The following is a 24,303-nucleotide window of genomic DNA, read 5'->3' on the forward strand; positions in this document are numbered from 1 at the left end:
GCTGGAATCGGCAGAGAGCTTAGCAACATCTGAGGGCCACTCCTGAACCCAGCCTGTCCCCCTTGGGTGTGGGGGACCTGGGCTTTGAGCTCCACACACAGTCACCGCATCACCAAGTTGAAACGAATCATTTCATGTGAACCGTCACCCTGCAGGGCTGGCTGAGCACTAAGTGAATCGGGTGGCACAGGGCACAGGGACGCCCGGACGCCGAGGCCTGCACAGCATGGGAACCTTGTTTGACAACAACCCCTAAACCAACTTCAGGACAGAAAACATTAAAAGGAAAAACAGATTTCCTTTGAGCAGACAGCTCTTTTCCTCGGTAAGTAGGAACCACGCCTGTGACAAGGAGACTGTGGGAACCGCAAGCTTTATTGTCTGCATGCTCTCAGGAGCCCGGCCTGCTGGGGCTGCACGGTCCTGGGTGGGCGCCCCCAGGCCTCAGCTGGAAGAGAGGAAAACAGGAGAAGCTTAGGAGCGAAGGAGGGTGTCCGAGGGAACAGAGTTAACGGGACAGAGTTAACGGGAACCCTGTGATGCTGAAACTACCAAATGACAACGCGATCGTATTTACAAACATTCATTCAAAAACTACTTCCCAAGCGCCCACTGTGCGCCAGGCACGAGGCACTGTCTCTCCCTGGTGAAAACCGCAGCCAGTTGGTAATCAGAGCCACTGAGGCCGCGGCAGATGAGAGGCAAGTCCTGTGCTCCTGTGTGTGGAGGGCACGTGCCCTGGTTCACCTTCGTTGTTCAGAGGTCACTGCCTGCCCTGCCCCGCCCGCCCACCTGGCTTTCCGCGGGAGGAGCTGCAGGGCGTTACCTCCAGGTTTCCTCGGGCCTTCCGAAGGACCTTGTGGGTGATGAGCACTGCGGAGAGAGCGGAGAACGGGAGGGTTAGGTTCAGGGAGGAGCCCTCTGAACCCCAAATAGTTCAGACAAGCCTGAGCGCCCAGGCCAGAGAGAGGTGTGAAGGTGATACCCCGGACCAAATAATCATCAGAGAGGGTGGACCAGACACCTGTTCAAGATACCGTGCTGAGCCCCAACCTCACAGCGACACGGAGGTGGAGCAGAGGTGCCATGCCTCGTTCCAGACAAAACCAAGGCTCCGAAAGGCCAGCTGATGCTCAGGTACGCCCAGGGCTCACCTCCACAGGCCCAGGAGGGGCCAGGGCAGGGCAGCATCCTGCATCCTGACTAGCATCCTGCATACCCTGGCTTCTGGAAGGGGGTGTGCCCACTGAAGCAAGCCCCTGTGTGAAGGCCAAGCCCAGGGTGGAGGGCAATTTTGTAGTCAAACGTGTACCAGCAGCACCGAGCAGGCGCCAATGACCAGGGAGGAAGAGCGCTGGCACTTTCCCTCCTGAGCTGCCCTGTAGCTGGCAGAGGAACCCGACGTGGTTCCCTGAGCAAGTCACGCTCTGCCAGGACAGGAGGGGTGGGTGGGACGGCTGCAGAGGTGCCCCCAGACCCAGCACTGAGCTGTGTATGGGCAGACTTCAGAGGTGCCCTCGCCCATCCCGGGCTCCAACCCAGGGAGTTCTACCCTGGGTCCAGGGGTGTGCTTTGGAATGGCCCAAATCCCCAGAAACTAAGTGTAGATCTTGACATGTGTGTGGACAGATGCATCTTTCTGGAGAGAGATCATACCTCTCCTGAGAGTCACCAACAAGTAAGTGTCACGGCCCTGGAGGTTAAAATAAGGTCGTGATGTTGAAGAACAAGACTCCCCGGGGACGAGCTGAGGCTCGCCGGGAAGGGACTCCCACATCTGAACAGCACTGCCCACCTCCCGGAGCGCGGAAATCTCGCTGCATCAGAAGCCCAGGACAGAGCGGTAAGGGCGCGGCCCAAGTCCAGACTCCCAGTGTGAGGACGGACTGGAGCCAGGCCTGTTACTCGCAACAGGGCTCCTCTGCATCAGCAGAGGCTGGCAAGAAGACGCCAACCCCAGCGGTGTCTCGCTGGTGACAACTGTGACCTGGTGAATACACCAACCCTGAGCAGCAGGGACTCCTGTCTCAGAGGCTGGGAGGGAAGTGGGTGACTCCAGGTGACATGGCGAGGGAGTGGTGGGGTCCTGGGGTCTCACGGTGACCCCCCTCCTTCCTTTCCCCTGTAGACTCTGGGAGGAGATGTAGTGCTCAGCATCCCGGCAGGGACCACCTTGGGCCTCGCTCCTCCAGTCGCCATGGGGAGAAGGGGCAGGAGGGGACACTTGCACACAGCCACTCACAGCCAGAAGCAGCCCTGCAGGGCTGGCAGGGTTTGAGCCACTTCCAAGGACCCGATTCGTCGGGATGAGCTGCCGAGCCTGGCCAGGGGCAGCCACAGTCCAGGGCCTGCCACCAGTGGTGTGGACTCAGGCAAGCCCCTCCCCCGGCACTGAGCTGAGCCCCCGCTGTGCCAGGCCTTGGAGACAGAGATGGGGGACACCACCTTAGCATGGGAGCTACCATGACACACTTAGGTTTTTCACACTATTAATGGTTCACCACCCCCATACATGGGATACAGTCCGACCTACTGGAAAGAGAGGCAGAGAACTAACGTTTGTTGAGCTTCTGCTCTATCCAGAAAGAGTATAATGAAGTTTAGGCATTGTTACCATCGATGCGATAGATGAGGAAACCGAAGCACTTTTATAAAGTTGTGTTTAGAACTTGGGCCATCTGGCCAGTCTGAGTCCTTTGGTGTAATTGTCTCCAATCAGAGATGATGAGTCTGAAGTTCAGAGAGTTAAAGCCACATACCCCAGGTCACACAGGAGAGCGGAGACCTAGCCTGTGCTTACTAGTGATTCCAGGCACCGACCTTGGACGTGGGGGCTGGATCTGCCCTTTGGGTCTGCACGGTCACTCACCGTGCACCTACTGCCCACTTCCAAGATCCCCTCGCCTGCAGCAGGGCTGACCTGATGTGCCCTGTGACTGCTCAGGGCTGCCGAGGAGAGATGCCCATAGGGCGAGTTCCGACTTTGCCTGGACTTGGGGGCCGAACAGAAGCACCTCTTCCTGCCCCGCCCCCTTGCTGCTCCAGCAGGCCCACCTCAGACAAAACCACACTGGCACCGTCCCCCCAGGTCCCCTCCAGCGCTCCTTTTCTCTACCAGTGACATGAACCCTGGGCCAGAACCTCACAGACACCCACCACTACCAGGGCTACTGCCTTAATCTTTCAAAGCCACCCCCTCTCCTCCATGGCCCTGTGCCAGCCCCATCAGGCCTCTCCACTGCCTGCCTGGGCGACTGCCACGGCCCCGGAAGAGGTGTCCCCACTTCCAGCCCCTCCATGCTCAGCCACGGACCTTCCCACACACAGTGAACCAGTCAGTCCCTGCTGCTCATTCTGAGTCCGGCCCACAAGGCCCTTTGTGACAAGACCCAACTGGTCCAGAGCCTTGAAGCCCCTCTCAGGCTGCCTGGGATGCAGGTCCCTCATTCTGCAGCTCATTTCTGTGTCTCCCCATTCAGGCAAAGCTCCACCTGGCAAGAACTGTCTCACTCACTGCTGTCCCCGAGCCTGGCACGGGGCATGGAGCAGGAACTGGTGCTGGCTAGCGACTAAGCAGCTCTCTCCTGCAGTTCAGTCTCACCGTCTGTTTTCAGAAAGCTCCCACGGGCTAAGGAGAACTCTTATGTGACAATAATCCATGTCCTGTGCTTCTCAGAAATGCCCCAGAAATGCTGGCCTGTGATAAGAGAGTGCACAGGCAGCGAGGACAGGAAAGTGCCATGGTCAGCAGTTCTGCTAAGACAGGGCGGTGACAGGCAGACAGCCTGGCACACCGGAAGGAACTCGGGGGCGGCTCCCAATAACCTGAAGCTCCCAGGTGGGGGCTGGGGCTGACCTCACAAAGTGGTTTTACCTCTGTGACCTTGACCTTGTATCTGTCTCAAAAATTGGTTCTCAACCCCATCCCTGCCTCTGGATGCCCATTGCCCGGCACAGGCGTCCTTCTCGTCTGCCTGGCTCCTCCTCACCAGCCTGCCCTGCACACAGATGTGACAGGGCCATGCTCTGCTCTGAATGTGAGACACCTGAGCCTGCCACCTAAGGCAGTAATGGCGAACCTTTTGAGCTCAGTGTGTCAGCATTTTGAAAAACCCTAACTTAACTCTGATGCCGTCATAGTAAAAAAATTTTTTGATATTTGCAACCATAGTAAAACAAAGACTTATATTTTTTATATTTATTTTATATATTTAAATGCCATTTAACAAAGAAAATCAACCAAAACAAATGAGTTCGCGTGTCACCTCTGACACGCATGTCATAGGTTCGCCATCACTGACCCAAGGCCTTTGGCAACACAGTCTTGGTCCCCCTGACCCCTCCTGCCTCAACTGGCCACTTACAGCTCTTAGTCCAGCAACATGATGTGCTGGTGGTTTCTCACATACAAAGCCTTCTTCTTTCCTCCCTGCCTTTGTCTACACGGTTCCGTTTCTACCTGACCAATGCCTACTCCTCCTTGCAGACTCAGCTCCCAGGGCATGGTGGCACCCGCTCCACTCCCACCTCAGTGCTCCCTAGGACCCCGCACATGTCCCTATCAAAGCACATGCCACACACCGCCTCACAGTGAGGTGACTGTCCCTGGCACAGAGTGCCTCTCCACAGTCTGTGGGGTGAATGCATTTGTCTGTGTGAGTCAGGAAGGATGAAATATGAAAGGAAACCCACAAATAGGAGGTGTGATGACAAACGGTCTGGCCTCCAAAGAGGGTGGTCCAGGGCTGGCTTTTTAGTCCCCAGAGGCAGGAAGTGGACATGGCGCCGCCCCCGACCGTTCACTTACACTGATCAAAGATGACTTTTTCCTGGTGTTTGCTCAGCTGCAAAAGCTTCATGGTGTGTTGCAACTTCTTTTCTTGATCAAATAATTTTTTGTTCAGTTTGGTGATCTCAGCCTTCATTTCTCCAGTCTAAAGAGGAGAGCCATTGGAAAAATGAACACAGGGTATCCAACATCATATCACATGGGCAGAGTTACAAAACCACATATAAAGATGCTCCACCTCACCTACAAAGGTATTCGATAAAAACTAGAAGCCCTTTTCTGTGGTCAGGTTGGCAAAAACAGGCCAAACCCAGCGAAGGTGAGGTGTGGGGAAGCACGCCGAGGGGCTGTGCCCAGGTGGAACAATGACCTGGCAAGATTTGCCAAATTATAAAACGTGCTTACCCCTCTGAGCCAGCAATTCTACCCTTTGGCATTTACCCACAAGGAGTAATATAAGCACAAGAAGATGCCTGTGTTCAGAGATGTTCATCTCAGCATTGTTCATAGCAGGAAAAAACAAACTGATTGGTAGGGTCTAGAGATAATAAATCATGGTGCTCACACACAGCGGAATAATTCTGCAGCTATTAAAAATGATGTTGTAGAACTCTACTTATTGACATTGAAAGATGATAGTAATTAGTGACAAAGAGCCCAGAACAGCTATTGTATATTAGGCATTCCTGTTCCATAAAACCGATTACATACATCTACATTCACAGATGGGTACATCAAGACGTCTACAAAAATACTGGTGACATAGAAATGTCATCAAAATGTCAATAACGATTATCCCCGAGAAATGTGATTTGGAATGTTTTGTTTCATTTTAAAAATTTATCAGAATTGATTGACTTTTTAAACAAAAACTACAATGCTAATTTTTTAAAAATGTAATGCTTAAATCTTAAAAAGAGACATGAAAGTATTATTAGGAGAGCCTGACCCATTAGGGCACCTATCTGGATTTTTCAGAGGTGAAGGGCCGTCCTCTGAAGGGAACAGGGCACACCACGCAGGCCCTCTTAGCGAGCCTCCACCTGGCTCGTGCAGAGTGTTAGCACACCCCCTTCCTCCTAAAACCCCGGCTGTAAGGTGCCCTGGCACAGACCACTCTCCCCTACATCGAGACACCTCTGTCCCCAAGAGGTGTCCCCAAGAGGGGAAACGCTGGGCTCTTAGCTTATAGAGTCACTTTAGTTCGTTTCCAACTTATTTATGGCAGTTTTACTGTAATCAGTTACAGCAGGTCCTCGAATAAGGTCGTTTTCATTCAACATCATTTCCTTATTACGTTGATGAGATGCCGCAGGCACTTAACCCTTGTTGTATCAATTAGTCCCTGGTAAAATGGATTTCCTTATATGTCATTTCGCTTAAAAGTCACAGAACCTATTGATGACGTTAAGCGAGGACTTACTGTGTGTGGTTTAATTAAGTGTTAAGTAACCCTGTGAAATATGTGTGTGAAAAGACCTGGTTGTATGAAAACTACTTCAGGAAAGACTTGGTAAAGGCAACTCACTAAAAACCCATTTCTGGCAAATGAGGTGTGGGTGCATCAACTGTAAAAGTTGTGGGAGGAACATGGTCTAGATGAATTCTACATTCAAACTGCTTTTCATGTGTCTACATTTTTTCTTCATCTTAAAGAAACAGAAATTGGAAGTGACAGACATACATTATGGATGTAATTTATGAAAGAAAGGAAATGTAGAACTCCGAACAGCAGACCCATATTCAAAGGAAAGGCTCTGGCCCTACATCAAAAGAATGGCAAATGAACGTACATTTAACTGTTTTAAGTTAACCTAAAATGTTTAAGGTATGTATCATTTTTTGATTCCCTGCTTTAACCTACTTTTATGATTAAACAACTGTGTCAGCTACAAGGACTTCAACTGTTCTTCCAAAACATTCTAATTTAAATATTAGCTTTTCTTTGATTCTCTTCCTCATGCTAAGAGCCCACAACGACCCGTGTTCTGGTCACGGCTTCAAGGGCCACACCTTTCAGGACAGTCATTCTATCCATATTCAGAGCCTCAGTTCCTCCCACGTCTGTAAAATAGGGAGGATCCCCACCCCATCCATCTAGAACCCATCCATCACACTGCAATAGAGAGCCTCATTGAGGCGCTGCCAGGAGACAGGAGGACTGCTTCACCCCTGCCTGGCCAGCCCCTTTCTCTTCCTAAAGTCAACTCAGGCATCACCTCCTCCAGGGAGCTTTCCCTGAGACTCTCCCCAGGAGTCTAGGCTGGTTTCTGCTCCTTTGGGTGCCCACCGTGCCCGGTGCTTCCCTTCACATTTTAATGCTTAGATCTTAGAAAGGGATATGAAAGTATTAGGAGAGTCTGACCCACTGGGCACCATCCTGACTTTTCAGAGGTGAGGAGAGCAGGGACATTGTTTGCTTCCCCCCTGGACCAGCTCGCTGAGGGCAGAACTCACTTCTTCCTGACCATCAGCGCCTGGCCCAGAGGACCATCCGCCAAGTGGGGGTTAATTTCACCTGCACTCTCAAACACTCGGTACATATTCTACCCAGCACTTAAAATACAGAATTCAGATAGTGCCTGCTGTTCCTCCCATCTAAAATCTTCATTTTTATAGGATAAATACACCTTGGTAAACAGCAGGGGTCCAAAGCCCAGCTCAGTCCCTTCCAGATGGTGATGGAGCAAGGGGGCTTCAGTCTTTACTTCCAGATAATGGAAATAATCCCTCACTTTCTAAAGTCTACTGCGAGGGATGAAGTGAGATGCCGAGTGTAGAGCAGAGAGCCTGCCACAGAGCAACCCTTCCCCAAGGCCACCAGGCTGAGCTGGCCGCCAACACCACACCCTCCTAGGGGGCCTCAGACTTACTCCTGAGCGCCCACCTGGCTGCGGGGCCGGGATGGTTCTGTTGTGTCGTGTTTGCTTTCTTTTTCATGATGAAAATTCTCAAACATTGACAAAAGTAGAAAGAATAGGACAATGAAGCACCAATGTTCCCTCCCAGCTTCCGTCATTATCAAATCATGGCCAACACTGTGTCACCCTGCCCATCCTCACCCTAAAGTTGTTTCTAAAATCAATCCTAGGAGCCGATCATATTTCATCCATAAAATATTTTGGTTTATAGCTTTAGAAGAAAAAGATTCTTTAGGAAAACACAATATAATTACCACATCTAAAGCAGTGACAATAACTGCCTCCTATTACTAAACATGCCAGTAGACACATTTCCCTGATTGCATCATAATTTTATTTTTTGAATAACTGGTTTGATTCTAATTAAATTGGAATACAAATAAACACATTTTGCATTTTACTGATGTGTCTCTTAAATTTCTTTTACTCCAGTGGTTCTCACAGCAACAGGACCTGTGAAAACAGAACGCGAGAGCGCACACCCAGACTTTCTGATTCAGAGGCTCTGGGACGAGGCCCCCAAGTTTGCCTTTGCACCTGGTTTCCAGATGTGCTCATGCTGCTCAAGAACCCACACTTTACGAATCACCACAAACCTGCAACCTTCACTCCCCCTCCTCGTTTTTCCTAGGGTGAGAAGATGTTCTAAGCTCATCTTGCACATTTCCTGCCCCAGACCTAGACTCAAGCCCTTTCTCCAAGGACTCCTAGTTCCTAGCAGTAGGAAAGGTACTTAGAAACCACAATCTGGCACTAGAGGTGCTCGCTGGTTCTGTTTTGGACACTCTTAAAGCCTTTTAATTAGAGAGAACTATAGCAAATACACATGAGTCCATACTGATATTTCCAATTTAAATTATGGATTGCAGGATTTTTACTTCTTTGATTTTTATTTTATTTAATCTCTTCCCTGACAGTAAAAAACTCAACATAGTTATTTGTTTTATCCTATAATAGAAATATAATAGTTTTATAACATCAATATCAATATTATTACTAATAACTTGATCAATGAGAACAGTTTAAAACTTTTTGCAGTTCTTTCCGTGCAGCCAAATTGCTGTTTTAGTCACTGAAGTGTTTCCTCTCTGTGTGATCATGCCTTCAGTACTATAGACACTAAGGTTTGTTGGTTTCATCTTCCTATGAATTCTTAGAAACTGCTTTTTTCTCATTTTGATTTACCTTTATTTATAATTATGTAAAGCATTTATACAGTTTCAAAGTCAGATTTACAAAACAAGTTCTATTCAGAGAAAGTTACCTTCTATCCTGCCCATCCATCCTCTTCCTTCCCACCCCCTACAAGTAACCTGTTATTATTTATCCATTAAAATTTTTTTATAAATAGATATATGTATATATTTGTACCCCTCCTCACAACTTTCTTAGACAAACTGAAGTATATGATCACACTTTCCAGAGCAGTCCTGGAACTGCAGAGGATGATGTATTAAATGCAAAAGGCAAATTAATGACACTCAGAGAAAACACCAGGTAGTAAAAAGCCATTGGGGTTGCTGGTGACAACTTGGAAATCTGATTTACACACATTTCACACCAAGAAAAAGGCACTGTACGAAACATGGACAGGGACAGAAAAGTGGCTGGAGGCAATTTAACACTACACAGGGGGTCTGCGTACACCAGCAACCATATTGGAGCATCTCCAAGGTCCTTTTTGTGGTTCTAAAATTCTATGATGCTAAAGTGAGCATCATCAATTCCCGGAGAAAGACTCGGAAAGATGGGGCGAATCATCACAAGTGCTGATCAGTCCCTAGACTGATTTGCTAGTGGGGAGATCAATGTGAGCATAGTTTATCTTCACACACGCGCGCGGAACAAGGACTGCATTCTATTTCACAGGCATTACCATGTACTGAGGACAAAAATGTTGCATTGAGGGTAAACTGTTTCAGACACGTTATGCTCTAAAATCATATGGGCAAATACTAGTTTGATAGTATGAGAGAAAATTATTCATTCGTTTAAAAATATGAACAACTTAGACTTTGTCCCTCGTGGAAAAGAGCAGGAGGCAGTCATTAAACAAATGAATATGTAATTATAATTTGTGATAAGGGCTATAATGAAACGAAAGCTATGCTGAGTGAACAGGGAGCCCTTTCTGACCTTGACGTAACATTTAAGCGGAGATGGGAGAGGTGAGGAGCCAGCAGCTGGGAGGGAGGCAGGGTTAGGAGGCAGAGCATCTGTGTCTAAGCCTCAGAGGGAAGAGAGCACAATGGGTTAGAAGAAAAGGAAAGGTCAAAGGGGGCCTGGAACCCAATGGGCCTTCTTCCCTCCAACATTCCATCTTCCACTCGGGCCCCGCCAGCTACAAGAGGGCAAAGCAGGATTTCCTGCACCAGGACTGGTTCCCACGCTCAGTGCACCCAAACTTCCCACCAGGGTCCCAAGAGGGAAGTCTTAGGACAGGCTCCACAGACCCTTCAAGCAGCTTCACCGCCACTTCTGACAGACCCGAGAGCCATCAAAGGGGCTTAATTAGACACGTATTGACATGGATTGTAAAATTCCCTCTGCCTTCCTGCTGCCTTCGGCAAGAATGTATAGGTTAGACAAGTACAGGGGGACACATCTCTCAGGCCACCAGGCAGAGTTCTAATGCCTCCTCAACCTGCGCACCCCTGCTTCCAGGAGGTTTCTCTGGTCAGCAGAGTGGGCGCTCACCTGTCGCAACACGTTTCCCACAGACAAAACCCTGGGACCACTTCTGCCCACCTGACTCCTGAGTAGTGCCCATGAGACATGAGATGAGGATGGGCGTGGGATCAACAGTTCTTAATTTAGTCACATTCAAGTGTCTATAAAGTTGAGCTTTTAAGGGAAGTGTCAATGGTTTCATAGTAAACTAGAGGCCCAGTGCACAAAACCACGTGAGACCCCAGACCCGCCGTGCTGCGAGACCCATCAATGCACCTCCTGGTGACCGGTCGTTTGGTCATTATGGCATTACGGCCACTGGCCTTTTATAATATAGATGATTTTCACTGATTCAAAAGAGCAGTTCCTAAATCAGTGGTTCTCAACCTTCCTAATGCCACGACCCTTTAATACAGTTCCTCATGTTGTGGTGACCCCCAACCATAAAATTATTTTCGTTGCTACTTCATAACTGTAATTTTGCTACTGTTATGAATCATAATGTAAATATCTGATATGCAGGATGTATTTTCATTGTTATAAATTGAACATAATTAAAGCATAGTGATTAATCACAAAAACAATATGTAATTATATATGTGTTTTCTGATGGTCTTAGGTGACCCCTGTGAAAGGGTCGTTCGACCCCCAAAGGGATCGCGACCCACAGGTTGAGAACCGCTGTCCTAAATGGTTAAAACAAACTTGAATACGGCCAACTTAATACAATGCTGAAAACTAACAAAGGCACCAGCAGGCCCAGAAGAGGCATCTGAACTGAAAGACTCTTAGAAGAAGGGAAGGAGCTGGGCCACGGATCAAGCTGGGACCTACAGCCCATAAAACAAGTTCATCCTTTGGATTCAGACACTTGTGCTTTCAAACCAGCTCTGTAACCTTGAGTATGGGCCTCACTCCCCGAGCCTGTTTCCTCATGTGTATGATGCAAACAGCATCTCCCTCAACAAATATGTCCTGGGAGTGAGGACAGGGCCGGGTTAGGGCAGCAGGGTGGTGGTGGATGAGGAACACACTGGGAGCACCAGCTCGGTGCCTGGCACAATGCCTTCCCCGCCCTCTGACAGTCCCCACACTGAGCGCCCAACTGCTGTGAGCCAGGTCCTGGTGGGACGTGCTGGAGACTGGGACACACCTGTAGTGGCACCCCTGAGCCTCTGCATCCTGTGTCACCACCCACCTGTTCACAGTGGAGTGTGCACTGGCCATCCGTGGGGAGTGAGACTCTCCAGAGAAGCGTCAGTAACCTCGCGGCCTCTTCCAGGATCAGCTTGGCTCTGCTCACGCTGGTGACAAACCTGCTCAGAGGCGCCGGGTGGAGACCCTGCATGGGGGGATGAGAAGGTTGTTACATGCAGCCTTGAAAAAGATTATGGACAAGCCAGCTTTAATGGACGGCATAAATCTCCAGACCGCAGGGCTCACACTCCACATGCTGAGCAAGAGCCTGGTGCCAGACGACACCAATTTATCGTTCTTAAAGACGGGTGAATTATAGATTATGAGAGAATTCGGTGGTGAATTTAGCCCAATCAATAACCATGATTAATAACCACCTGCATTAACTATATTTACTATTCCAAGAAGAGGGTGCATGGTCGGACCACTCTCACTGCCTCTCGGGAAGGCAAATGACGCCAACAGCACGTAATGCAACACGAACACTCCTGCCTCAGCCACCCGCTGAACGGCTCTGCTTGCTGCCAGTGCAGTCTCTCACCCTCTCTGCTGGCAGAAGCAAACTCAAACTGGGGGATGACGAGGGCATGGGAAAGCAAAGAACATGAATCAGGAGGGGAAAACAAAATAAATTTAAAAACAAATTGAAAGGGCACTGTCTTCACTATCAAATAAATGTAAAATAAAACACCACACTCCCCTTTTAGCTATCAAATTGGCAAAAAAAGGACACAAACTTATAAATAAAAACACTCAGTGCAGACAAAGGTGCAGTGAGATAGCAATAATTTTGGAAAGTGATGTAGCAAGAGATACCACAAGAGTTCACAGCCTTCGAACAGGTAATTCCACGTTGGGAAGTTCATCCCTAAGGAACCAGTCAAAGACATGACCAGAGACCTATTTATAAGGATCATCACAGCTGAGATACCCATCAGCCAGCTGTAAGAGTAAATCAATGGTGGTACACCCAAAGGTTAGCTTATTTTTCAGCCATTAAAAGTCAAGTTCTAGAAATTACACTGAATGAGATAGGAAAAATGTTAGTATAATGTGAACTGAAAGTCAAAATACAAAATTCATATGTGCTGGAGTCAGTTTAATTAAGCTTTATGAATGAACTAAAAGTATATTTATCAAAATTTCAAGTGTTAAGCACCATGTGGTATTTTTATGTTTTCCTTTTATGCTTTTCTAGTTTCTAATTTTTACAAAATTTATAATCAGAAAAGAATAACCTTATTAAGATTGATTAATTCATTCAACAAATATTTGCCACGCAGCTATGCCATGCCAGGCCGAGCTAGGGAATGGGTAACAGTGTTGGGCAAAGCAGACACTACCCGCTCTCCTGGAGCTCATTATCTAGTGAAACGTAAGACGCGAAGCTGACTTTTACAATATGGTAGTAAAACAAAACGAAACTAAAAGGCAAAAAGGTATCAGAAAGCAGGGGGCTCCAATGTCCGCAGTAAGGACCTGAGAAGAGGGACTAGAAATGTGACCCACGGAAGCTGGGTCCAGTCTGGGAGGACTGAAGGACGGGAGGATGGCCGGAAGACTGGACAGACAGAAGCAGTCCTAGGGCAGGTCCCAGTAAGCGATGGCAATAATGCAGGGCACCAGCCTCGGCAAGTGTCCCTCCCACAGAAAACAACAGAAGCCCCCAAGGGGACCTGACCTCTCAGCTCGCGTGGTTACACTTCCAAGTTCCTCGTCCCAGGGCCTCAGTGAGGTCACGTGTGCCCCTTGCCTTCCAGCGCCCTCAGCCGACACGTCCATGCCTGCCCCTCCTGAGCATCAGTCTCCCTCCCAGCTCTGTCACAGGTTAGGTTACCTTTGTTTCCAGCTCTCGACTTGAGGGGCTGGGTGCCTCCTGGATTTGAATGTCCATCTCGGCAAGGAGCTTCTGGCCCTGGCCAACCTGTGTGCACAGGGCCTCATAGTCCTCAATCAAGCCCAGGATGTGGCTGCCACTCTTGCTGGCCCACAAGTGGTGGCCCGGGACCAGGCGAGACATACTCAAGGCGCTGGTGGCCGAGTTGCCACTGTCACAGGAGAGGGAGTCCATGTCATTTCTAGAGAGTGGAGGACTCTCTGATGCTACAGAATGAGAGGGAAGATGTCAGATCTATTGGGGGCAGCACCCTGCGTTCCATGAGCTGCATTCAACCAGCTAGGGGGGCTGAGAGCGGCCCTCAGTCTGTACATTACCCCACACCGGGCTTATTCATCTTGTGGGAGAAGCTCAATTCCATTCAACCAACACTTAGCAGGTCAGGCACCCACTCTGCAAAGACCCCGATTCACACAGATGAGTCAAGCCAGTGCCTGCACTCCAGGAGCCCATGGTCTAATCAGAACAGACACATGGGAGGTGGAAAAGCACAACGACGAAGAGCCAGGGCTCAGAGTTAAAAATTCTGGCTGGGACACCAGTGAAGTTTGCATTCGTGGTGAGTGGCAGAGAGTGGGACAAGGGCGGTCTGGAAAAGGAGGAAAGTGGGAGCGTGTCTGCAGGAATGTGACCCTCTGTATGAGAGCATGAGGGCAGAGGGATAAGGCCGGACAGAGCCCACTGAGTCTGGCTGCTCCAGGACCTGAAATCCACTCGAGGTGTCCCACACTAATCAAGAGACCCAATGCTGTCACTGAGGTTGGTAATACCAAGGCACCAATTAACTGGCTTGGAGAAGATCACCAGCTAGAGATGCTGACAACACGAAACCCAAATCCTGCCAAACACCCTCTTAAGCTAAGACCAGGGACATCCTTTTCTTCAATTTAAAAGTCCTGCTCTTGCCGGTTTGGGTCCCAGGTTCAAATCCGATCAAGAGCACATGCCAGGGTTGTGAGCTTGATCCCCAGCAGGGGGCGTGCAGGAGGCAGCCGATCAATGATTTCCTCTCATCATTGATGTTTCTATCTCTCCCTCTCCCTTCCTCTCTGAAATCAATAAAAATATTAAAAAATAAAATAAAAATAAAAAGTCCTCTGGCAAATCCGACCCTGCTGTAGTCAACCCAGATGTCGGCTTTGTACCTGATCTCGGGCGCACAGGTGGGGCGGAGTCACGCAGATCACAGGAATTATCAGTTGCCACAGGACATCTGTCGCCATCTACAAAATGCAAAATAAGAGAAGGAAAATGAGCTGTTAAATGTTTTGTCTCACAGACAGAACTGAAAGAGAATATGGTGAAGTATCGGACACATAAGCATTCCTTCATAAGCTCACTGGCTCTCTCCTGCCAAGCCCTGTGCAGACACCGGACAAGAATGAGCAGGCTGCCCCGCTGGGTGGTTCAGGTGGTTGCAGCATCATCCTGTACACCAAAAGGTTGCAGGTTTGATTCCCAGTCAGGGTACGTTCAAGGGCAACCGATCTCTCTTTCTCTCTCTCTCTCTCTCTCTCTCTCTCTCCCAGGAGTGAGGCAGGGCAGTGTGCAGCGAGATCTGCACTTTGGACTGGAGGAGTGAGCCTGGAGGCTGCCGCAGTAACTCAAGCAAGAGAGAAGAGTGACCCAAATAAGGATTTGGGAGGTGACGCATTTCTGAAACAATGTAAGGAGGCAAAATCAATCAGATGCTATACAAGATGATCTGCAACACAAGCAAATGCAACGCAGAACCAGTTTTCAAACCTACTAGGATGCCCGTCAGGTCGTGAAAAGCATTGACAGTCAGGATAAGAGGCTTAAATTCTCTTTTAAAGGCAATAAGGAGGACTAAAAGGGATGTTCAGCAGTGGAGGGACGTGGGCAGGACTAGATGGATGGGAGGCAATGAGGGCAGCTGGCAGCCCAAACCCCACTCCCTGAGAACCAGGAGGCTCCAGACAGAGCTTACACTATTTTGCCAAAGGTGGCAGCTAATTAGTGGTCAGGTCCCCTGGCTCCCAGGGTAGAGCATGTCTGCTGTCACCGGAAAGACACCTCTGTGAGCAAGGGCAGCATCAGGTGCGTGCGTGTCCTGCACAGACACACAGGGCTGCCTTCTCTAACAGGGAGGAGAGGCGGGAGCAGTACCGTGTTTGTCTGGTGGAAGGGGCTGCTCAGGCACGGGCAGGGTTTGGAGTGCCTTCCTCCCGCCCTGCCCCAGCTGCTCCTCGAGCCTGCCCTGCAGCGTGCTGTTGGTATCGATGCTCCTTTCCAGCTGTGCCCGCAGAGCCTGGATCTCGGTCAGGAGGTCATGCAGGTCACCGAGCGGGTCCTGCCCCTTCCAGCCTTCTCCCGACATCTCTCCTCTGGACTCTGAAACATGTGCAGGAGAAGCCTCGACACCTTCTTCCACCAAAGGGTCAGCCATCAAAAGCGCTCGCGTTTTAAACCCGCCACCATCACCCTCCCCTTCCTAAGAACCTAGTACAATTTAAAATAACAACTTGACTTTAAAAACAAAAATATTGGCAGGCCTAATTGCTGCTATTCCACAGGCTAAATAAGAGCTGGAAATTAATTTTCACTTCTGGCCATAAAAGCATAGCAAATTGCACACCAAACCCCGAAATTATGTCTAGTAGTAATAAAATCTATTTGGGTGGAATTATAGAATGAAAGGGGCTGATTTTAAGAGCCACAGTATATTTAAAAAGGCACAACAGCAAGAATAAGAAAAGCAACTCGAAGAGAAAATAAAAGCTGTGACCCTTTTCTAGATAAATTTTCAATAGGGAGAAACCATCTGGAAAATTAGTTTTAAAAAAACCCCACCACACCTCAAAATTGATTCTAAAACATCTGAGTTTACAGTCGAGTCGCTCTGATCTGGAGTCTCTCTCAGGATATAGAGAGGACCAGGGCCAACGACCACCTCTGGAGCAATGGCCACTGTGGAGTGGGTGCTCCCTAAATACTCGCTGAATGAATGAGCAAAAAGAAAACACATAGTAGCAAGAAAATTGTAGTAAAAACCGTATCTTAAGTGCCTACTATGTGCTACATACTGTGTTAGGGTGCATTTAATAAATGACCTCCTATAATGTTCTCAACAACTCTACAGAACAGGTATCAGTGAGCACGCTTTACAGAGGAAGAAACAGGCCCCAAGGGGTGAGACACACTGACGAGAGCCACAGAGCGGGGAGCAAGGCGGTGAAAATCCACACGTCAGCGGCCTGACTCCTGAGCCTCCGTCCTTCCGTGAGTCCTGCGGCTCCTTCAGAGGAAGAGTGGGCCAGAGAGCTTGCTTTGAAATACACCTACCATCCAGGTGAGCTCGGGTGTGATGACAGCCCAAGACACAGAGCCCAAGCCGAGAAAGCCCGGACCAGCGCCCGTACCTCTGGGAATCCCGTGCTGCGCATCCAGCTTCTCATACACCTTCAGCTCCACTCGCAGGGACTGCAGCAGCCTGTTGTTCTGTGAGAGCAGCTCCTGCCTCCATTTCAACCCCTCCTGCACCCTGCGAAGGCCCAGCACCGGGGAGGAGAGGTTATTCTAACTTAGAGTGACTCAGCTGGACCCCACAGGCAGCCAAGTCCACCCTCAGCTGGGAGAGAGGGGACCAGAGTGACAAGCGTGGTTCAGAATTGCAGTCACAGCCCAGCCTTTTCCATACATTATCTCACGTAATCTTCACAGACACAGAAAGGAACCTGCTATCTAATCCTCCACTCAGACGTGAGGAAGTGAAGCCCAGGGGGCACAGCCCGAAGAGGAGCCAGGATGGAAAAGACCACATCCCACCCCGGGTGACGTCAGTCACTCTACAAGAACAAGGCACTCACGCTGCCGACAGGAGAGACTGGAAACATGGGGACAAGACAGAGTCCAAGGGGAAACAGCAAAGAGCAGTTGGCTCATCCCTTTAAAATCTAAGTCAGACTCATGCGGCCCCTCTACGCAGAATCTCCCCAGCTTCCTGTCACTCAGAGTAAAAACCAAAGTCTTGACCACGTGACAAGGTCCTATGTGATCCAGCCTCTAGCCACCTCTGCCCTCCCCCGTACCACAGCCTCTCCCCTCAGCTGCACTGCCTCCCTGCTCTGCCCAGCAGGGGCCAAGGACGCCCTGCCTCCACCCATACCCTTCCCTCCGCCCGTACCCTTCCCTCCCACAGTGATCTTCCACCAGATATCCGCAGAGTTCACACCTCACTGCCCGAATGGCACCTTGGCAGAGGCTTCCCTGACCCGCCCTGCCACAATCAGCCCCCAGGGCCCATCCTGCTTACTGCGAAGACCTCTCTCCATATGTTGTATTCCCACATGACATATTACGTGTTTGGATGTTTACTGTCATACTGTCTGCAGTCCCTGTGCACTAGGGCAGGGGCTGGCATGCCGTCCCGTGGCCACTGCCCAGTACCCGACGCCCACACAGCCGCCAGGCCAGGGGTGCCTGACTACCTGCTGAGCTCGCTGCGGCTGGCACAGAGCTCCTGGCGCAGCTGCTGGTTGTGCTGCTCCCTCTGGCCCGCCTCCTGCTGCAGCCTTTCCTTCTCCCCCTTCACACAGGCAAGCTCCCGCTGGAGCCGCTCAAGGTTCGCAGTCTTCCTGGAGAGGGACTCTCGTAATTTTTCATTCTCCTTCTGTTTATCTGCAAACAAAATGCGCCACTGAGAAGAGACCCCATTTGTTTTTTCCAACCTTATTACGCAAATACAGCACTTGAGTTCGAGCACTCCAAGAATACAAAAGAGAATGAGATTTAATCTGGCATTTATGATTCTGGCACTCCAATTATCTTATGCATTGTGGGCAGATAAATCTGTCAACACCACGGCTGCAGATTAAACGTCACTGGGATGAAATGGGCCTGTTTAATTTTCTATTAAATAATGGGCTGTGCAAACCTAGTGACTTTGCCTTCACAGAGCAAACAGTGGGTAGAAATTAGACAGAGGCAAGAAACAGGCCCCAAATCCTGGCCCTGGGTGTTGGAAAAGTATGCAAGCCTCCCACCAGGCCAGCAGGGCTGTGCCGATGGCGGCCTGGGACCCATCCACTCCTCAGCCCTGAGGACAGCCCTCTCCTGAGGAGGAAGACACACCTCGGGCCCAGCGGCAGTGCTCTTTCTGCTCAGTGACTTTGCCTTCACAGAGCAAACAGTGGGTAGAAATTAGACTGAGGCAAGCCAGTGTGAGGATTACCCAGGGACTGCATGCACAGGGCTTCCCCAGCGCTCCACAGTGCAGGCTGCTGGCAGTGCTGTACCAGCCATCTGCAGGCATCACATTAAGATCTTCACATGTATCATGTTATGTACTCTTCACAGCAAACCTCCAAGGAAGGTACTAGCATTCTCCCGTTTCCCAGACAGGAAAATAAGGAGCAAAGAGGTTAAGACTTTCCCAAGATCACACAGTCAGTAAGTGGCAGAGCCAAGACTCAGACCGGGTTTTCTGATTCCACTCTTACCTATGACACGTGATTTCTCCAGCAAGTGTGCTCCTGCCCCCAACCCCGGCCACACTCAGCCTCGTGTAATTCCCAAGTGGTCTGTACTCGCCCCATCTCTAACCGCTAGGCCTGTTTCCGCTCTCCTTCTTCTACTGAAAAGGCCCTGCTCCTCTAAACCGGAGGCACCTTGGTTAATTCCTACTTATCCTCTAGACCAGCGGTTCTCAACCTGTGGGTCAAGACCCCTTTGGTGGTCAAACGACCCTTTCACAGGGGTTGCCTAAGACCATCGGAAAACACATATATAATTACATATTGTTTTTGTGATTAATCACTATGCTTTAATTATGTTCAATTTGTAACAATGAAAATACATCCTGCATATCAGATATTTACATTATGATTCATAACAGTAGCAAAATTACAGTTATGAAGTAGCAACAAAAATAATTTTATGGTTTGGGGTCACCACAACATGAGGAACTGTATTAAAGGGTCGCTGCATTAGGAAGGTTGAGAACCACTGCTCTAGACTCTGCTTCTGAAGACCAGCTTTCCCTGGCCAGGATGCTGTCTCCAGGATCCTGTAGCTCCGAGTCTGCCTGCATCGTGGCTAGTCCACAGACTGGCCTGCTGTGTCTCCCATCAGACCACGAGGGAAAGGTTCTCAATTCATTTCTGTAACAGCATCCACACAGGCCCTGACATAGAACTGGAGCCAGGAATGTTTGCTGAGTGAATGAATGATCTGCAGAAGCCCGAATTTCATCTCAAACAAAATCAGCATGAATAACCTCTAGGGAAAGTGAAATAAACTGGCCCAAGTTTCAGCTCCACCACCTTCGAGCTCTGTGACCACGGTTCAGTCAATTCCTTAGGCCTGTCTCTTACCTGTGAAACAGGACTAATGACATATCATTCCAGAAACATTTTAAGTATTAAGAGGTAATGTGAGTGAAAGCTCTTGGGGGACTAAGCTCCAAACAGAAGGAATTAAGAGAAGGGATCTTTATAAGAAATACTGGGAAAACTTTCCTGACAGTGGGAAACCTCTGATTGAGATGTGGCAGTAATATACTCCCAGGCCTTCTCTCTCCCACTGGGAACTAAGACAGATGAGAGGTGGCTGGATAGAGGGGATGTGTAACAAGGGCAAAAAGCAACATTTACTGAGCTGAGGGCTTTACAGTATTTAATTGTCACTACAGCCCTGTGAGGTATTCCTGTTTTCCTGGTACAGCAAAGAATAGAGAGATTCAGAAAGGTTAAGTGACCCACCCAAAGCCACAGAGCCACGGGAGGTGAGCCTAGATTGCTCCGAGGGCAGTGCCTGCATTCTTCCCATGCCACAGAAGGCGGTGGGGCTCCAGGCTGCAGGAGACCCCTTTAAGTCTTACCTCTGGATCCTCTGGCAAGCACTGTATTGAGGGCCTGGTTCTGCTTCCTCAGGAAACGAATTTCTGATGTCAGAGAATTATGCAGCTCTGAACCACAAGCAAAACTGTTTGAAGAACCTATAAAAACAAAAATATAGTGATTTATGCAGTCTCAAGGTCAGTAGAGAAGTTTCTAGAAAACAGCTTTAAATAATGAGGAAACATAAGAAAATCACTCTGTGAACTATATATGGTGCTACCAGAGCCCAAAGGGAGATAAGAGTGAGCTTGAAAGAGGAGACAAGAGGGGCTCCCCCACATCCTCAGCATTACAGGAGCCATGCCTTTCTCAAACCTGCTCCCAAGGTGAACACTTGGCAGCAGGGGGAGGCGCAGTCACGTTTATTTCTTTGTCTCTCGGCGGCTGTGACAACATGGTGAGAACAGCATGTCTTTCCACCAGCGTGAATACTTTATGAATGCCTTTTTGTAAACCTTCCTGTCAAAGTGAATTACTCTCCAGAGCAATTGCCTGCTCCATTATAGCTGGTGGCCATTTGAGCCCCCAAATAATTCTATAATTGGATTTGCTAGGGAAATGTAAAACAGAATGAATCTAATTCGGGCATTACCAAGAGCGAACGTGAAGGGCCCAGGCGTGTATTTCTTTCTTGTGTTTGATGTGACTAATAACTCAGATTAATAAATTTCCCTGGGGATGCTGGATGCAGGTGGGAAGGGAGAGAGAGAGAGAGAGAGAGAGAGAGAGAGAGAGAGAGAGAGAGAGAGAGAGAGAGAGAGAGAGAGAGAGAGAGAACACCATTTGGAACCAAACAGCAGCACGCACAGTACTCTGGAAAGATGTCCTTCTGACTGCGACAGGCTGGAGAGTAATGAGAACTGGACTAGGGTCCAAAGATTCAAGTTAAGGAGCTCTGTGCCAGCCGCAGCAAGCTCAGCGAGCTACCACTGAGTACATCTCTGATAAAGATGCAGAGCTTCGTCATCTCATCTCCAAAAATGGAATGACATCAGCATCCCCACCCTTTGCAGAGCGCTGCAAAGTTAAACTGGTAAAGTTACACAATAAATAAAATAAAACTGTAATGATGAAGAAAACCACCATTTATTGAGAGGAGCTTAAGCAAGGCCCCATTCATAACACTGCCTCATTTAATCTGTGACTCTTATAAGATAATTAAGATGGGGAGAGCTGGGGAGATTTGCCCAAAGCCACAAACTAATCAACAGAAGCTCTGGGATCCACACCAGGTAGTCCGGCCCAAACAATCTCCCACTTTCCTGGGGCACAAAGCTGCTCTCAGACACATTCTTCACGAAATGAGGACACAGTCCTTGGAGCAAGAAGAAAAGATGTCCAAAATGTATTGTTTGAAGAAAAAGATGGGACAGAATAATGATACAAAGTATTCTATACCTTCAGGGTAAGAGAGAAATGGAATAAGAATATATATTTGGATTTACATTTAAAAAAACAAACACTGTTTAAGAACACAGAAGAAAACTAGCAGAAATGGGAGCAGAGAAGGGATAATAGGACTGATGGGTACAGAATGGAGGCATCAATTTTTGAATCATAAGAATATCTTACCTATGGAAAAATATTTAAAGATTCTTCATGGAAAAATATCCCATTCAGAGCTAAGTGTGGCTATGCAGCATTATTGGTGACTTTTTGATTAGCATGTGAGATTTACTAGACTGCTAAAATGCTAATATTTTTATAATCCATTATTAAAAAGACAAAATACTGCTTTTTTGGTTTTAAAATACCTATCTATTTCTGTACAGCTTCCAAAGGCAAATGAGGAGCCAACCACAATTCAAGGCGTCTGGGGCGCTGGCAGACTTCTCCAATGGCTGGGAAAGTAACATTTATCAAGTGACTACTACGTAAGGGGCTGTGGGGCTCTCTACTTAAGTTAGCTCATGTAATTCTCATCACAACAGGATAAAATGAAAATTACTATCCCCATTTTATAGAAAAGTGACTAAAACTGAAAGTCAGCAAGGTTAAGTGAGGGCACCCTGGAGGTAAGCAGCAGAGTCAGGGTTTGAACTGAAACCTCTCTGGCCACGAGTCCGATGCTCTTCCCAGTGCACAGAATGCTGATCCAGGCAATGAACACGCACAGACTGGGCTGGCTTGGGAAGGTCCTTCTTACCTTGATCAAACTCAAGCCCTTGCCGTTCCAACTGTCTCCGTAGCTTCTCATTTGTCTTAATAGATTCTTCTAAACGTTGCCTCAAACTTCGAATTTCCTGTATATGTTCCATTAGTAGGTCTACAGGAAGAAGGACAGTTTTTATTTACGGTCTGAAGCCCCTAGCAAAGTGAGTAATTCTAGACTATGCAGTGATCTTGAAATTCCAATGGCACTGGCTGTGCTAAGATAGTCAGCAACTGGCAATTCCTTCCTAGCAGGGGGAGGCTGAGCTGATGCCCACAGCCCACAGACACAGTTCTGTAACGATTCTCTGCAGCCCTCCACGAGAGAGATATTGTACATTGCATGGAAAAATTATATTCCATACAATTTTAATGCTAACTCTCATGCAGCCCTTTATTCTTCTAAATATCAAATATTAATTTAAAATCTTCCTTATGGTGAAACTAACAGATCGCTCTGAAGTCTGCCTGAATTGCCTAAGAGTTGATTAAACTACCTCTATTATGAATCCAGATATTTTCAGGACTAATTCTTTGAAAGGCTTATGTTATCCATTTATCACTTACTAATTTCAGTCTTAAAAACAAAACAATCAATACTCTTGATGTTAGTGAGAATGGTACGATCAAGAATACATCCTGTTAGCATGAGTATAAATGTATATGACTTTTTGGGACTGTTTTTATCATTAACCTTAGAAAGGTTCTTTCCAATGTCTTTTACCAAATAATTCTAATTCTAAGAACTTATTTAAGAGGTCACCAGAGCTGCTGACAACCATTTGCCAGATGCAAGGAAATGTTCTTTTTGACACTGTAGGTAACAGCAAGAACTGAAAATAACTCAAATTATTAAATTGTATTACATGCATTATGATGTAGTATTACACAGCTATTAAAAGTATATTGTGATGACCTTATAGTACCATAGAAAAATATAGATACAAAATGGCTTATCAGTACAATCAAAGCTCTATTTAAAAATTTGCAGACAGGAAAGAGACATACACAAAAGAAGGAAATACACCGAAATATTCACAGAGATTGCCTTTAGGTATAGATTTTTGGTTTTTCAAAACTTCTATATTACATCTTAATATTATATTTAATAATATACAAAAATTTAAACTTCCCACATTTTCTAAAATGAGCATGTCATTTTTTTAGCCTCTGCCACACCTCACTTTAACAAAGAAGGAAGCGTAGCTCCAACCTAGAGGTGGGTTTCCAGAATCAGTGTTTAAAGCACAACCACATTAAGTATCCAAAGAAAAACTAAAGTCTTCAACTCATCAATTAGGGTACACTCCGTATGTCTTAGTAATGTTTACTTTAAAACATTATACTAAAGTTATGACCCAGTTTTAATTCCTCTCACACGACTTTCATTTAAAAGTAGTACAATGTTACCGATCTTTTCCTAATTAAATAGCAATTTCGCCATGAATCTGAATGTTGATGAGATGACTTAATTCCCAAACCCTCAGCTATCTCCTATTAATGCCACCCGTGTGGCAAGCCATTTGCTGGACTGTCTGAGGCCCTCGCTGCAGCCCAGACTGAAGAACGGCCTGTCACAGACTCCCAGCGCGTCACGTCGTCACCGCACCTGCTGCGCCTGCCTCGCTGCCCTGCACACCTTCCAGTGGCTGGTCAGGTCGGAGGGAGCCGGGAGCTTATTGCTCTGACTGCGGCCGTCCTTGCCAGTTCCTCCACGTTGCATGCTGCTGGCTTCTGCGGTAATAATCTCAGCAGCCAGCAGCCCAAGCCATCTTCTGCTGAGTCTGGCCGGGAGCTGGAATCATCACTTGGGCTGAA

General features: G+C 48.0%; 1 protein-coding gene across 6 annotated transcripts in view; it reads right to left on the bottom strand.

Moving 5' to 3' along the window:
- Positions 1 to 356: 356 nt before the first annotated feature.
- CDK5RAP2 (CDK5 regulatory subunit associated protein 2) overlaps positions 357 to 24,303 on the bottom strand; it is a 157,200-nt gene continuing 133,253 nt past the window's right edge. For 2 of the 6 annotated variants that reach the window (XM_014457880.2, XM_023755931.1), the window contains 11 exons: positions 22,481 to 22,600; positions 20,316 to 20,432; positions 17,926 to 18,115; positions 16,858 to 16,979; positions 15,605 to 15,829; positions 14,620 to 14,697; positions 13,415 to 13,680; positions 11,579 to 11,722; positions 4,808 to 4,934; positions 827 to 873; positions 357 to 448 (listed from right to left, as the gene is read on the bottom strand). In XM_014457880.2, coding sequence (XP_014313366.1) covers positions 392 to 448; positions 827 to 873; positions 4,808 to 4,934; positions 11,579 to 11,722; positions 13,415 to 13,680; positions 14,620 to 14,697; positions 15,605 to 15,829; positions 16,858 to 16,979; positions 17,926 to 18,115; positions 20,316 to 20,432; positions 22,481 to 22,600 — 1,493 coding nt within the window. In that variant the 3' untranslated portion in view covers positions 357 to 391. Of the gene's footprint in view, positions 449 to 792; positions 874 to 4,807; positions 4,935 to 11,578; positions 11,723 to 13,414; positions 13,681 to 14,619; positions 14,698 to 15,604; positions 15,830 to 16,857; positions 16,980 to 17,925; positions 18,116 to 20,315; positions 20,433 to 22,480; positions 22,601 to 24,303 lie in introns of all 6 variants that reach the window. The other 4 variants (XM_023755934.1, XM_023755933.1, XM_023755935.1 and 1 more) reach the window with 3 other exon arrangements.

Source organism: Myotis lucifugus, unplaced genomic scaffold (genome assembly GCF_000147115.1).
Source record: "Myotis lucifugus unplaced genomic scaffold, Myoluc2.0 scaffold_87, whole genome shotgun sequence".
In the NCBI taxonomy this organism is placed as follows: domain Eukaryota; kingdom Metazoa; phylum Chordata; class Mammalia; order Chiroptera; family Vespertilionidae; genus Myotis; species Myotis lucifugus.